Here is a 16,592-nt window from a genome sequence, read left to right on the forward strand (position 1 = left end):
ACCCTGTGTTTTTGCAGTGCGGCTAGATTAACATATATACTAGCGCATAAGGCTCACCAGGAGTAAAAATATTATAAAACAGATTTTTAATTGTGCATAGACACATTTAAAAATGGACATGTGCTTTAGTTGCCACGAAGGGGATGCATAATAAAAACAACAATATGCATATACGTGGGTTAGTAAGTAGAACGTGACTTATTTCATGTACTGCTGCATAAGCAACAATACACAATCATTGTCAAAGCAATGTGCGTTATTGACAAGAGTAGCCTTTGACTCTTTTCTCTCTTGATAAGCAGTTCTGAGGGTACATGGAGGCGTCATCTGGGCATTGGGCTTTCTCCAGAGTGGCAAATAAGTCGATCTCTGGGAAGCCCTCTTCTGCGAAGACGTTGATTACAATGTCCACCTGTAGCCGCCACTCATGCTCTACGGCTAGGGGGAAGTCTTTGCTGAGTATCTCCGCCAGAAGGTTGAGTTTCCCTGGAACATGTTGTGAAAGGAGGTACATTTTGTGTTCAAGAGCCCACTTCCATATGTTCTGGGACAGTTTTGACAGCCCTAGAGTGAGTGCCCCCTTGTTTAAGTAATATATGGCCTTAGTACTGGTATCTACGTGAAATCACCGCATCAGATTTTCCAGCGATGGAAATGTTTGCATGGGAAATGCACAAATACAAAATGTTTGTACATTTCCCATGCTAACATGCATGCATGTCCCCCGCAACCCCTGCTCACTATACTGTGTATTATAGTGAGCGGGATGTTGTGGGGGGACACCCCCACAGCCCCCCCTTTTCATTTTTTCTGTTCTGTCGGGAGAGCTGGGGGGAGGGGGAGTCCCACAACCCCAGCTCACTATAGTGAGACCCCACCCAGCCCCCAGAGCCTTTTTAAATATCTTTTTCAGACCGACCCCACCAAAACACCTAAACACATACCACGAAACGTTCAAACTTTTGGTAGTTAAAACTTTTCGTGGTGTGTGTTTTAGGTCTTTTGGTGGGGTCGGTAATTCTTATTCAGCCATTGTCCTTTTCCGTAGTACTGTCCGTGAGGACTAGAACGGTCTTCCCCTGGGAGTGTGTCTGGAAGGCCTTCAGGGCCTTGAAGGCTGCTAGCAGTTCCAACAGGTTGATGTGTTCGGATGCTACTGCTGCGGACCACACGCCGTGAGCCGTCTGTTGAATTAGGTGAGCCCCTCTCCACCCAGTCAGCTAGGAGTCTGTAGTGAGAGTGGCTTCTACTGCAGGGGTGGTGAAGGTTTTCCCCTGCAGAAGGTTCTCCCTTGACCCCAACTGCAGAGACAGAATGAGGGCTGAAGAGACAAACAATAGATCATCTCACTGACCCAACACCATTGGCTCAAGAGCCACTCTTGCATGGGGCGCAAGCGGAGACAAGCGTGAGGAACTAGGTAGACGCAGGAAGCCATCATCCCCAACAGTAGCATGGCTTTGCGTACGGTCACCTGGTGACTGGCTACATAGCGAGGGATCTGGAACAGCGTGTTTTGAAACCTCATTGGAGGAAAAGATGAGGACATCTTTTGTCCAGATTAGAGCCCCAGAAACTGTTTGACTTGATTGGGGTCTAGACTGGATTTTTTCTCGATTGAGTAACCTAGGTTGAAAAGGAGATCTACTGTCTTCTGGGTGTTTGCTTGGCATGTTCCGTACGAATGAGCCAGTCGTCGAGGTAAGAATAGACTGCCTGCGCAGGTGAGCAGCTACTACCACCAGCACCTTTGTGATTACCCGTGGTGCTGAGGAAATGCCGAAGGGGAGAACCTTGAACTGATAGTGGGGTTCCTCTATCAAGAAACTGAGGTACTTTCTGTGCGCTGGCAACATTGAAATATGAAAGTATGCATCTTTCATGTCCAATGTGGCCATGTAATCCAACTGCTGCAGCAGTGGGATTACACCTCCTGCAGTGTTGCCATCTTTAACTTTTGAGGTTTGACACATGTGTTTGCTGGGCGCAGGTCTAAAACAGGACGCATGGTGAGATTCTTTTTGGGTACAAGGCAGAACACTGAATAAATACCCTTGTTTACCTGGGGAAAGGGGACGACTTCTATGGCTCCCTTTTCCAGTAGTACATGAGCTTCTTCTAGCAGGATACGGAGGGGTTCTGGCGACAGACGTCTGCTTCTCAGTATGCGGTATCGAGGTGGTCAGTGAAACTCTATTATTGTTACTCACCGAGCCGGAAGGTGTGCGTGACCCCAACCTGGATCGAGATGTAGGATGAGCCGCAGAAGTCTCCGAAAACCCAGTTCCCCCGATTTCAAGAATCAGGCTTCCTCTTCGAGACGGGCTCTTTTTCACAATGTACCACTCTGCTATTTATGTAAGAACAGACAGAGTAGTCTATAATGCAAAAGAGCGGGATTGAGCGCACCGGCAGACCAATGCTGCAAGAGACACAAAGGTTTTGAGTATTATGCCTAACTTGTTTCTTTTTAATTAATTCTGTTAAAATCAATAGAACTGCCGGTACCTGAAATAGTGTACGTGAGTAGAACTGGGAGGAAATCCTGGACCAGTTTCAATAAGGAATACGAAATCCAAATGGTTGATGAAAACTACAGGAAAAAATAATAAAATGGGAAAGTTAATATAGGGAGGATAACCCGAACGGCACGAGGGACGCACTAGGGCCGGGTTAGTGCATGTCCTGGAAAGCGTTCGTAAATGCACTTCAGTAGAAAAAACAAACAGTCTCTCAGTATGCGAACACAGTTAATCAGATAGTTGGAGCAAAGGCAGTCCTTGATAAGCAGCACTGGTAGGAATGGTCTTATATTCCAAATAGATGATTAAGATAGAACAGGAAGAAAAGGACCAAGCAGCGTCGCACTGAAGCGGATCTCAGCAGATCTTGATTGTAGAGCCGGAACTCAGATGGAAAGCAAAATCGTTAGTGCAAGCGTAAGATGAATGAGAACTGGAGTTCAGTTTTGAGCAGAAGTGAAGAGCCACAGAACCCGTAGAACTGAAGGTTGAGCGGGGAGGCTCCTGCGGTTTAACGGCAGTAAAGGATAACTACCATGGCAACAAGTCCTTGGGGTAATCCAGATAAGCAGAAACAGTACAAAGCTGAGGTCTGGTAACGAGAGTTCTGAGTCAAAGGTTCACGGAGGGTAATCCGAGGAAGGCAAACAGTGCCGTAGGCAGGCTACGAAAAGGCACGTAGTAACGTACAATTAGCAGCAACGAAGTTCCCGCGGCTGAAGGCTTTAAGGAACAAGGGGGCGTGGCTTCCATGTAAGTCAAGCACGTCCGATCAGCTGACTAGCACGTTTACGTGACCTGAACAGTTTCCAAGGCAACTTGTAACGATGCCAAAGCGGATTCCATGGTCGGGAAGTTTTTCGTAAGAAAGATCTTTGCTGCCGTAGTGTAACATCTATGCAGTACCTGTGTGCAACAGTCTTTAGTACCCACTGGTCTGAAGTGATCCCGTCCCAAGCGTGGAAGAATGACAAGCGACCCCCCGACCGGGAAAGCGTGGGAGGGGACCTGAACCGGCGAGTCACTATGAGGTGGAGGCTGGGCAGCCTCTAGGTGTAGAGTTTCTGCCTCTGCCCTTGCCCCTACGAGGGCCTCTATGTTAGTATTGGTTGTTACTAGATGAGGCTTGGACAGAGGACCAGGGGGTATTCCCTGAGCCGTATTGTCCTTGGGGAGAGCGGGGAAAAAGATTGGCCATGAAAGGACCCCCATAGGAGCCTCCGGGCTGGTGGAAGGGTTTAGCCGTGATCTGTCTAAGTACTTTAGTGTTTCATGTTCTTTTTTTGTCGACTCCAGGGCGTCGTCAACTGCCTTCCCAAAAAGGTTGGAGTCTTCCACTGGCTTGTTGATCAGCAAGGCCAGAGTTTCAGGTTTAAAGCCCTTTAACCAGGCGTGACTTTTAAGTAAGGTCCCCCGAGCTAGGGTGCCTCCAGCGGTCTCAGAAGATTCCAGAGTGTTCTTCAATAGGTTATGGGTCACTTGTCTGCATTCAGCCACGACTGCCAGCAGGCGTGATCGGGTGGGCCCTGGAACCTCTTGGAGACCATCCTGAACTAGGCCCCATTGGATATCACTAACTTGCCAGGAGAGTGGCATTATTTGCAATCCTTGTGGAGTAGGCCTAAGAGGTGGTGACCCGTTTAGCAAGGGCATAAAGCTTTTCCAGTCTTTGTCTGGAGGGGCTTCCGCCAAAGACAGTGGAACCCCTACCCTCTTCCGAGTGGTAGTGACCACTAAAGGAATCTGGTGTAACAGGACCCCTTTTATAGAGAGTGGGTCGGAAGGAGATGGGCAGAATATTGTTTCGAACCAGGGTTTGACCGCCCGTGTGAGGGACGGGGACAGCAAGGCGGGGGCCAGGCGCTTCTTTATAGAGTTTAGGGGGAATCACTTGACTAGTTGGAGCCTCAAGGATATCCTCCACAAAGTCCGAGTCTGGAGCTGGCTCATGTGTTGCAATTTGGAAATGATTGGCTGCTCTTTTTAAAATGGCATTAAACATCTGGTCGTCAAAAGGTGACGAAACCCTCTGTGGAGGAGAAGGGGGATCTAGGCAAATGACGTCCGTGTCAGGGGTATATACGTTGGTGATAGCCAAGGGCCCTAACACTCCGCCAGATCCTGATCGCAGTCTGGGTCTTCATCAGTCTGGTCTTGTGCAAAAGGATTAAGGTCTTCATAAGTGTCCTCCTGTGTTGGGTCCTCTGGGACATCAAAGATTTCTTCCTGGTGTCCCTGTGCAGAGATGGGTAGTGTCTGCAGTTTGTAAGGAATGGGGCAGGAGTCCTCTTCCCTGGGTCTTTTGGGTGTATTGTACCCGTCTGAAAAGTCAATAAACTGGGCCATTTTGTCCATGTAGTGCTCAAACATCTCCCTAGTCCATTGGGAAGAGGAACAACTGTCTGGAGGTGGAAAAGGTTGCCCAAGAGGGGGAGATGTTCCCAATAAGGCTTTAGAGAGGCTGGGGGCTCTCGACAAGGAAGGGTGCCATTGTGCTCTGTGGCTGCTGAAAAGATTGCCGCAATACTTTTGCAAATTCGACAGTTGTAACGAAGGTCACGACGTGCCTGAAGGCGCAGTCGCAGTCAGTTACTCCACCGAGGCCTTAGGCGCTTGTGCACCGTTGGACAGCGTGTCGATGACGGTATGTTTTTTAAGGTGAACGCCCTTTGTAGAGGGATGCCCAGTCGCATGCGAGGTTCGGAAGGTGCCGAAGTTTTCGGTGGCCCTGCTGGCATTGTAAGCTTCTTCGACAACTCAGTCGGTGAGGCCTTCGGAGTTGTGTGCTTGGGTGTTCTTGTCGCCGGGGTGTGAGCCATCGCTGCCGACCGATTCCTAGTCATCCGAAGCGACATCGCTAACATGGGAAAAGCTTTTGGTCTGCATAGCATAGGCCGCCCACCATTTAGCCCGCCTGTCGGTCGAACGAGATTACAGGCCTTGCATGAGCACTCGTCGTGGTCTCGAGGGAGACACCCATTGCATCAGCGATGGGTGTCCTTCCAAGGAAGCTTGCCATTACACGACGGGCAAAATTTAAAGGGCGTCCTCTCCACAGCAGAGGGTAGCGGCAGCCACACCAAGAAGAGAGAGAGGGGTAAAGGAAATCCATTCCTAGAGATGAATAAACCCAGGTCTCCACTATCCCTATATAAGGGGCCTGCCCAGAGCCAACCCGGTCGACAGTCGTCTAGCATTTGTACAGTCGCTGCGCAGTGGTGGATGCCGTCAGTAACAGGAACCCCACGAGGCAGTCGAGAAGATTAGTCAGGAGACTAGACGACAATAGGTCATGAGACAAAATTAGCAATATAAAACTCTTAGGCGACCAACTAGGTTGGCGGAAAAAAAGAAAACTATCTGAGGGACATCGACGTGCAAGGGATTTTGGGTACACTACACGTCACGTTGGGGATAGTGTTACTGTCACAGCCATGTCGACGTCTCCTTTCGATCTTGGGTAAAAGCATTTTTGATGGTTGTATCTGCTTAGATTCACATGCTGTGCATAGGTCCGACATCCAGTGGTCACTACGGAGTATTGCATTTTGTTTTTCGTAGTCGAAAAGGGGACGTCGACAAGGCGTGTCTGTAACACTATCCCTATAGTGACGTGCGTTGTACCCACAATCCCTCACGCGTCGAGGTCCTTCTGTTTGTATTTTTTCTGCCCTGAGGGAGCCTTCTATACGTGAGTGAGTACAGAAAAAGAGAGAGAGAGATGTAGAAAGGTGTCTATGTTCCTTCCATCCGAGCGGGGAGGAAGGGTGGGCGCATGTGAATCTAAGCAGATACAACCATCAGAAATGCTTTTACGGTAAGTAATGCATTGTCTTCTGATGTTTGTTAATCTGCTTAGAATCACATGCTGTGCATAGACTAGCGAGCAGTACCCGGAGTTGGCGGTGGGTTATGAGAAGGAACAGTAGAGAAAAGATGTCTTAATACTGCCTGTCCCACCTGGGAGTCAGATCTAGAGTGTGCATCTAGACAGTGTTTTGTAAAGGTGTGCACAGAACTCCAGGTAGCCGCTTTGCAGATGGACTTAAGGGGAACATTTGCAATGAACGCTATGGAAGCCCCAGTGCCTCGAGTGGAATGTGCTCTTGGCTTGAAGGGAAGTTCTCTCTTAGCAAGAGTGTAACAGAGAGTGATGCATTGAACAATACATCTAGATATAGTGGACTTTGAAACTGCATCTCCTTCTCTTCCTGCTGCCACCGAGACAAAGAACTGATTAGTCTTTCTCAGTGGTCTGGTTCTTTCCATGTAGAACATGACAGCTCTGTGTACATCTAGTGTATGCAAACTTTTTTCTCCCAAGCTGGAAGGGTTTTGAAAGAACGTTGGTAGTTCTATTGACTGGTTTACATAGAATTTCAAGATGAATTTTGGTGCAAACCTTGGGTGTGTGCGTAGAACCACCTTATCCTTGTGAACTGTTACGAAGGGGTCTAGGACAGAAAGAGCCTGTAGTTCACTTACTCTCCTAATGGAGGTGATAGCTATTAGGAAAGCAGTCTTAAGAGTGAGGTCTTTAAGAGTTGCCTTGTGCCTGGGTTCAAAAGGAGGGCCCATGAGTCTAGAAAGTACCACATTTAAGTCCCATCCGAGAGCTGTGTTAGCTATCGGAGGGTGTATTCTCTTTACCCCCTCCATGAAGGCCTTGATAACTGGTATCTTCCACCACGACACTTATAAGTTGGGAAGTGGTGTATGCAGAAAGTGCCACTAGGTGACTTTAATGGAATTGAACACTAGACCTGAATCCAGTAAATGGGTCAAGTACAGAACAATGTTAGTGGGAGAGCAGTCAACCGGGTTGATGCTCTTACCTCTACACCAGATGACAAATCTTTTCCACTTGCTAGAATAGCAGTGGCGAGTATTAGGTTTTCTGGCTTCCCTGAGGATGTCCATACATCTCTGCGGGAGTTGTAGATGTCCAAATTCTATGATCTCAGGAGCCAGGCTGCTAAGTTCATGGTCTGAGGGCATGGATGCAGTGTCCTGCCCTTGTTCTGTGACAGCATGTTGTACGGGCAGGGAAGTTTCACTGGGGGAGATGGGGACATCTCCATCAAGTGAGCGAACCATGGCTCCCGGGCCCACATTGGGGCCACTAGTATCATGGTAACCTGCTCCTGGTGCATCTTGTGCACCACCTTGTTGAGAAGGGGAGTCGGGGGAAAGGCGTAAACAAATTTCCCTGACCATTGAATCGACAGACCGTTCCCCTTGGACTGGTTCTGGGGGTACCTGGAGGCGTAACTTTGGCATTGTGAGTTCTCCAGAGTTGCGAACAGGTCTATTTCCGGGAATCCCCATTGCGTGAAGACGTCTAAGACGATGTCTTCGTGCAATTGCCATTCCTACTCTTCGAGCAGGGGGAAGTCTCTGCTGAGTTCGTCTGCTAGCAGATTGAGTTCCCCTGGTACGTGTTGTGACAGTAGGAACATGTTGTGCTTGAGAGCCCACTTCCATATATTCTGGGACAGCTTGGACAGTCCTGGAGAGTGGGTGCCCCCCTGCTTGTTGGTGTAGTACATGGCTGTGGTGCCGTCTGTAAGGACCATCGCTGTCTTCCCTTGTAGGTGTTCCTGGAAGGCCTTTAGTGCTTTGAACACCGCCAGTAGCTCCAGTAGGTTTATGTGCTTGGATGCTACGTTCGGAGTCCACACTCCGTGATCAGTCTGATGGGATAGGTGAGCCCCCCATCCTGTGAGGGATGCGTCCGTGGTTAGAGTGGCCTCCACCGCGGGTGTGGCAAAGGGTTTCCCTATTATCAGGTTTTCCTTTGTCCACCACCGTAGCGAGAGAACCAAGGCTTGCGAGACCACCACTAGATCGTCCCATTGTCCGCTGGCCTGACACCTCTGGCTGTTGAGCCACTCTTGCATTGGGCGCATGCGCAGGCGCGCGTGAGGTACCAAATAAATACACAACGCCATCATTCCTAGCATTCGCATCGCTTTGCGCACCGTACCTCTCGACCTGCCACATATTGGGGGATCTGAAACAGCATGTTTTGGACCCTCTCGTTGGAGGGGAAGACGAGGCCGTCCTTTGTTCGAATTAGAGCCCCTAGGAATTGTTTGACTTGGCTGGGGTCTAAGCTGGACTTCTTCTCGTTGATGGAGAAGCCCAGTTGGAACAAACGGTCTACAGTCTTTTGGGTGTTTGAGAAACATGTCTCGTAAGAATCCCCTGTTATGAGCCAGTCGTCGAGGTAAGGGTATACTGGGATGGATAACCTGCGCAGGTGGGCCGCTGCCACTGCCAGTACTTTCGTGAATACCCTTGGTGCAGATGCTATACCGAAGGGTAGCACTCTGAACTGGTAGTGTTTGCCCTCTATCATGAACCTGGGGTATTTTCTGTGCGCTGGCAACATTAAAATATGAAAGTATGCATCTTTCATGTCCAGTGTTGTCATGTAATCTCCCTGTGATAGCAGTGGGATCACTTCCTGTAAGGTCACCATACGAAACTTTTGGGGTTTGACAAACTTGTTCGCTGGGCGCAGATCTAATACAGGGCGCATGGTTAGATCCTTTTTGGGTACAAGGAAGTACACTGAATAAACACCTTCCATTACCTGAGATAGAGGCACGACCTCTATGGCTCCTTTTTCCAGTAGTTGGTCCACTTCTTGGAGAAGGATGGCGAGGTGTTCTGGTGTCATGCGGCGTCCCCTCGGGGGTCTGTATGTTGGGGAACTGTTGAACTCTATACAGTAGCCGCGGGCTACGGTGGAAAGTACCCAGCGGTCCGATGTTATTCCCTCCCATGCTGGAAGAAAGGATGTTAACCGGCCCCCGACCGGCGTTGCATGGGAGGGGACGCGAATCTTCGCGTCACTTGGTGGTGTTGTTGGCTTGGGAGCCTCTGGGGGTGGAACCCGGCCTCTTCCCTTGCCACGACGTTGACCCCTCCGATTGTACTGGCCGCTATTACTTTGGTAGTTGCTGGCAGAGTACTGTTGGTTTTGTTGCTGGCGTTGTCCATGAAAAAAGCGCTTAGGGGGTTTTGAAATTTGGTCTAAGGTCTTTATTGTATCAAATTCTTTCTTCGCGTTCTCCAGCGCGTCATCCACTCCTCTATGGGTTTATCAATAAGGGACGCTTGTGTTTCCGCCTTAAATCAGGAATTGCGAAGCCAGACGTGCCGCTTCAGTAAAATTCCTTGTACCAAAATGCGGCCAGCCGTCTCTGCTGCATCGAGGGTATTCTTGACGATGCTTTGATTGACCAGAGAGCCCTCGTTAACTGTAGTCAGTAAACGAGTCCTTAGGGGTTCTGGAGCTTCTTCGATGTCCTGTCTGATCTTAGCCCATTGAGCATCGGCGTAGCTTGCCAATAGGGTATTATTATTGGCGATTCTGGTAGAGAATGCTGCAGAGGTGTGGCCCTTTTCCTGGTGTTGGTCACAACCAGGGAGCCCGGGATTGAGTGACCCTTAATATATAATGGGTCTGATTGAGAGGGAGAGAACAGTTTCTCAATCCTTGGATTGACCCCTCTCACCAATGCCGGAGTGGAAAGAGAAGGTGTAATACGTCTCTTAACTGAGGCGAGGATGGGTATAACCTGGCTAGTGGGGGGGTTTTCTTTGATAATCCTCTCCACAAAATCGGTGTCTGGGGTGACCTCCCCAGTTTCGTTCTCGAAATGTGCTGCTGCCTTCTTCAGCAGTGCATTGAAGGTGGGTTGATCATCGACAGGCGAAGGGTTCCTGACTGGTGTAGTTTCAGAAGACCGGATGACTATACTGCTACTGCCTGTGTCAGTCGACCTAGCCAGTGACTGCCAGGGATTTGGGTCACCCTCGCCTGTGTCTTCCTGGAATCCTTCCTCACATAGGTTAGTTTCCTCGTGAAAACCTTCCTCTTCTTGTTGGTCCTCAACATAGGTGAACTCATCTTCCTCTTGGAAGAAGGTGTCTTCCTCAGTGGGATTGTAAGAGTCTATGTCCTCCTGTATGGGGTTATAAAACTTCTGGTATTTAGCCCTTGGACTCTCCAGGGGTGCCTCCCTTGGTCTCTTGGGTGCCCCGTCTTCTGGGATGGACATGAACCTATCTAGTTTGTCCATACAGGTCTGGAACCTTTCAAATGTCCACTGAGGTCGGCCAGGACGGTCTGGGAAAGAAAAGGGGGTTTCTTCCTCCTGTAATAGTCTGGTTCTGTCCCATAACGTCGAAGAAAGAGAGCCTTCGCCTTCTGAGTATCCTTCTTGCTGGCTAGGGCCTTCTGTCGGCGTCGGGAACAGGCCTGATCTGTTTTCCGGCGCCTTCGGCGTATCTTTGGCCTTGTGCGCGGTTTTCAGCGTTGCACTCGCCGTACGTCTTTGGCCGTCCTTAGATGCTATGCGCGCGAGGCTTTCGGCGATCATACTCTCTTCCGAGGGATCGGTCGCCGTCGCGCTATGAAACGTCGAGCCTTTGCTCGTCGAGTCCTTGCTCGTCGAGTCCTTGCCCGTCGAGTCCTTGGTCGCAACGTGAGCGCTCTTGCAATGCACGTCACCGGAAATTTTGGTGTTAGCGCCCTTATTTTTAGCGTGCCCAGTCGCCTGTCGCAGGAGCGGTGGCGGGGAGGGCTGACGACCCTTACGGTCGGCGGAAGACGTCGGTGGGCCCGGCGTCCCCGTTGGCGCTATGGCTACCTTCGTCTTCGACGAATGTGTGCCTGGGGGTATGTGCTTTGGTGTTTTTTTGTGTGCGTCCTTGTCGCCGGGGTGTTCATTCCCATAAGCTGGGCGTGAGCCGGGCTTGTCGGGGCCGGGGACGGACGAGGAGCGTGAACACTCTTTTGAGAGGTCTACAGCCTCTGTTACGGGGGCCGTGTATTCACTGTCCTCGTCACACTCGGCGGCGGCAGCGGGCGAGGAGTCAGGCCTAGACATGGCGTAGGCCGCCCACCTTTTGACCCTGCGGTCTTTTAGAGTTTTGGGCTTTCGTAATTTACAGGCCGCACAGCCGTCCTCCTGGTGATCGAGGGGTAAGCAACGGTTGCACCGTTTGTGCTTATCCTTCCAGGTATATTTACCCTTGCAAAGCAGGCAAAACCTAAATGGCGTCCTCTCCATAGCTGAGGGTAATAAGTGTGACTACGACCTCGAAAGAGAGGGAGGGGAAAGAGAAAGGCATTCTTAAAGAAAAGAAAGAAAGACCACAAAACCCCACTCTCCCTACTGTGTATGGCCGGCGAGGCCAGGCCACGTGTTCGGCAGCACCGAAGGATCTCCTCCGCTCGTCCTTCCGTCGAAGATCTTGCTCGGCGGAGAAACGGCTCTGCGTCGAGGGAGGGATCTACGTTATTGATATTAATAACAAACGACCAAAGGTCGAAGAAACTATTTGGCAATGTCTCTCGAGGAGCTCCGCATAAAGGCGACCAGTAGCTGGGCGGAAAAAAACAATCTGAGGGACCTCGACGCGTGAGGGATTGTGGGTACAACGCACGTCACTATAGGGATAGTGTTACAGACACGCCTTGTCGACGTCCCCTTTTCGACTACGAAAAACAAAATGCAATACTCCGCAGTGACCACTGGATGTCGGACCTATGCACAGCATGTGATTCTAAGCAGATTAACAAACATCAGAAATAGAATTACTGTCCAAGAATCCACTTCTGCTTTCAGGATAGCATTTGCAAAACCACTGAGCGCAGCTGCCCTGGAGCTGGATTACTTTTTTATTAATCTTTCCACCACGTCCATGGTACCACATTTGGCCCATGGTACCTTTTAAACATAGGCCTACAGCATCCCGAGAGCTTTGACAAAACAGATCTGTTATGTTTGATCCATAGATCCTCCAAAACACAATTACTTTGACTAGTGAATTGCGACACCTTATCACCATTCACTAAGGACCAAAAGTTTTGAGTGTTCTTAGTGGTCAGTGTTTCCAACATTAACTCATCCTGTTGGAATTTCAAGACTCTGTTTGCCCTTTTCCAATTGTGAAATTTGGCTAGCAGTACCTTCTTCTCCCTTAAAAGGATTGCCATATAGATGTTTCTTTTCCTCAGCTCTCTCAGATTTTTCCTAAGATCTTTTTTCTTGAGTCAAGTTGATTCATTAAATAAATGTGTGGCTAGAACTAACTTTCATCCCTCCCATTTGGGGTTTATCGAGATCCCATAGAAGGAGACTAAACTGTTACGGCAAACAAGCTTCTTTTAGCTGCTCAGTGGTATTTGAGTCTTCCATTCAGGCCCCTCCCATTTTTCCTGAACTTTACCTCCTTGATTCAGCACAAGATCAATCTGTTGGCCCCCCCGACTAACGGATTACCCCCAACTACGATCCTTGCTGTCAGCATGTTGTGCCTTCCGTATGGAAAGGGCGAATAAACCCACTGTCTCCACAACCTTGCATATCGAATGTTGGAAGGAAGACTGGTGTCCCTGCAGAGTGCCTAGGTAACATGTCCAACTCCAGAGACGTGTTCAATCCACCTGCCTCTTGCAAATTGGAAGCAAGATCCATCAGATCTCCATCTTCCCATAAAACTCTTCAAGGAAATCCTTGACATCGCTGGGGCAGAACGGTTCTAGCCCAAAGGGGATGGTATCACTCACCTCTTCAAACAAGTCCCCAGTCTTTGACATAAATGCTACCATACAAAGCATAAAGCTTATTCGCTAGGTGCTCAGACGCCAGTTGGCACAGTGTAAGCGAAAGCTGGCACAATGAATTCGACATCAGAAAAAAGATCAGCACACAGACATGGTTTCGCCTGAGGGAGCCATGGTCGAGCCCAAACGCATGTGGTTTTGGTCCCGTGCAGGGTCCCTGCCGAAGTGCAGTGGGTCCTGATGGCGATAATGGTGCAGAGGCCTAAGCTTGGGAAAATGTCAATCATCAGCACAAATGGCTCCCATTCCTCCGATGTGGAGGATTAGGTTGGGAACTGTACCTTTTGCACTGTGTCCTCAGAGAAGTCCCTGGATCAAGGACTACTCTTTGAAGAAGAGTGGTACGGAGAGGAACTGCTGGATGAGTGGAACCTTTGTTTCTTTTTCTCATCTTTCCAGACTGGGGAACCATCTTCTGGACCTCACTCTGCACCAGTCTGTCAAGAAATAATTTTCCTTGTGGAAAAAGCTGTATAGATTTGTAGTCCACTCCCGGCATGTCTTTAGGGGCATCGACTGACATGGCCTGTAGTCCCGCATGTAGTGTTCCTCCCCGAACCCCGTGAAGGACGTGCTCGGTGGGGGTCGGAAACATCCATCTGGCATCTGCAGTCAGTACATGGCCTGAAATCCGAAGCCTTCACTAGGTTCACCATGGTCAGAAACCAAGAAAATCTCTAAAGTGGTGTTGCCGATGCGAGCAACTGCATGGAAAAAACAAACCAAGGTCATTGGGCGTGGAGCCTCGATACATACTAGCCCTGAAGTCATGGCCTGTGGGAGTGCATAGGAGGCGTCAAGAGGCATGACAACCATGATGTGCCCCCTGGTGATGAAACTGTTTGCAAAGAGCAGCTGCTCTGTAAGATAGAGAGCGTACATGAGGAATCCATGGGCGGAAGGAATCCATTAGAAATACAAGTTACATTCCGGTTTGTAGAATTCAGATTTAGAGGTCATTTGAACGTTGTAGCTTTAAGTTTGTTGGTTGTGAAGATTTGAGAAAGATCGACAAATGCTGCAGTTATCAGGTGGTTTCTGGCCTTAAGGAATTCCCACCAATCAAATGCAGGGAAACAAAATACAAATAAGAAGGCTCATTAGTTCTTTTTTCCCCTCCATTTCTCTCGTCTAACATTTTCCTCACAACCATCCTCTTCCATCCACATGTTCACTCTCATATCGGTTTTCAGTGGTCTCTTCTCCATGTCATTACTGTTTTCTTGTCACCGTCCTGCTCATGTCTACATCGCTATTTCCCATTCTTATTCCCTCTTTCACCTCTCGTTTCTTACTCTCACATCCAGTCTTATTCCATGCTTTCACTCCTACTTGTGGTTTTCTCTTCACTGAACCCTCCGTTCCACCATCTCTGCCCTTTATACTCACCATCCCATCGCTCATTGCAAACGTAGAGAACAGCAGCAGCAAATGTGGCAGTGGAGGAGCCTGCTGGAACTGTAGGATCATCCAAGTAACTCTTCTTGGCCTCCCCTTCGCCTTTGGGGTTCCCAATGTACTGTCCCAAGACTACGTTACTCAGTGGTACCTCAGAGATGCACTTCAAGACCTTCACCTGAAGGGGAACAAAAGCATTAAGAGTAGTGCAGGTTATCCATGGATGGCATAGAGTGGCGTTAACACCTCAGGACTCATACCCACTATTGGGGAGGTTTTTCCATAGCCCGCTGTAAGGGTTGTGGAGAGACCCATTCTGAATGGACGAACTGGGTATCCACCCAATTACATCTAAACAATCTAACTTATCAGAGCAGTCAGGATTCAACTGGAGAAAACGGGTGGTACCAAATTCCAACGAGTCCCATGCACTACATGCAGGACTGCAGGACATGCACTATAAAATACACCAGTCGTAAAATATACATACATTTATTAGTTTTGCACTGCAGTTAAAAATAAGTAAGAAGTACTTTTAGATACGACAAAGTATATAGCAAAAAAAATGCAATGGGACATTTATTCTACTTCACTCCAGGACATTTCATTTTGGAGTCTAACCTACCAGTTCAATATGAGCCCTGTATAAGTTTTAAAAAGGAGGGAAGACCGGTTTTGAACATTTTAGGAACTAGCCTCAAAATGCCAAAAGACAGCAAGTACACTTGAATAAAAAGAACCCAGTTTACCGCTAGAAACAATGCAACCACTATCGGTTACTCCAAAGACCATGTTTTCCTATGAATAGTCTTTGCTTTAGAAATTCAATGGCCTTAAAGGTACTGGTAAAAATAGATCTCAATTTAGGAAAGTACCCTAGGCGGTTACTCTGGGGGAAGATCTCTACCAGAGGAATTGGGGCCAAATCCCATAAGTGTGCTGCTGACACCAGAGGGTACCTCAAGAAGAGGTCCAGCCCAGGGTTTGAGAACCAGCAGGCCAGGAAGATCTGGTTGGTGAGACACAAAGCCTACTGCAAAAAATAGGATTCAACAGTGTGGGGAAGGACCTCACCTCAGTGCTGGATGTGAAGTAGTCAGCCCAGAAACCGAAGGTGAACAGGTACGTTTGAGTATCTGGTTAGTCACAGTTGAGGATGTAGTAAAGGGGATTCGCACTAAAATCCCAAAAAGGATCCAGACGACCAAAGGAACTACAAACAGAACACCTGGGAGGAAAATCCAGAGGCAGAAGACTAAGCAGCCACAGACTAACCTTCCAAGGTGCCAGGTCAGCTCAAGGGAGCAGGAAAGGCCAGCCAGCAAGGAATGGTCCCACAATGGGAGTGTTGGGAAAGACCTTCCTTCCATACACATCAGTGGGACATCCTATCTTTTTGCTATGGTCTGCCCCCTGACCTGACTTTTTGGAAGAAAGTTAGGCCCTGGGCTTTACTTATCTTGCTTGTGCTCACTTATTAGGGGGAGACTGATCAGCCCCTATGCCATCAGTACTTGGAGACCCTGTTGTATTTTTAAAACTGCACACCTCACCTTCCCTATAACTTTAAATTGCTATTTTGTTGTTGTAGGCACTGTGTCCAGGACGGGTTGGTGCCAGTGGATATTTCTCTACCATGTTTTTTACTTTTCGCTTGTGCGCCTTTGCATTTCACAGCATAATTTTGTTTAGAGTGCAATATACTCAAACGGTGAATCCACAAGAGGTTTCCCTGTCCCTATGCCATTTTGTGAAAAGATATTGGTACCTTGAACGCCTCGAGGTACAAACAGGGGCACAGCCTAAACAACTAAATAAGCTGTCAGATATGTTCATAAAGAATTCACATGAGAGTTTATACAATGTTCATTATTGGTAATTATATTCACCAATGAAAAAGGTGCTTCACATCATATTTACAAAACAATTCAACATAGATAATATTTGCATTTTTCAAGTATTGATTTTATACATAATTTTTCTAAATCAAAACAGTCTGAAATTTCATAAAGAAAAAAGTAGAAAAT

At 48.5% G+C, this 16,592-nt stretch overlaps 1 protein-coding gene across 2 annotated transcripts in view; it reads right to left on the bottom strand.

The window, feature by feature from the left end:
* Positions 1-16,592, bottom strand: part of G6PD (glucose-6-phosphate dehydrogenase) — a 440,636-nt gene that overhangs the window by 112,801 nt on the left and 311,243 nt on the right. For both annotated transcript variants that reach the window (XM_069645233.1, XM_069645234.1), the window contains exon 9: positions 14,557-14,743. In XM_069645233.1, the coding sequence (XP_069501334.1) occupies positions 14,557-14,743 (187 nt within the window). The remainder of the gene's footprint in view (positions 1-14,556; positions 14,744-16,592) is intronic.

The sequence above is a fragment of the Ambystoma mexicanum genome, chromosome 2p (genome assembly GCF_040938575.1).
Source record: "Ambystoma mexicanum isolate Mex_15411 chromosome 2p, UKY_AmexF1_1, whole genome shotgun sequence".
Lineage (NCBI taxonomy): Eukaryota > Metazoa > Chordata > Amphibia > Caudata > Ambystomatidae > Ambystoma > Ambystoma mexicanum.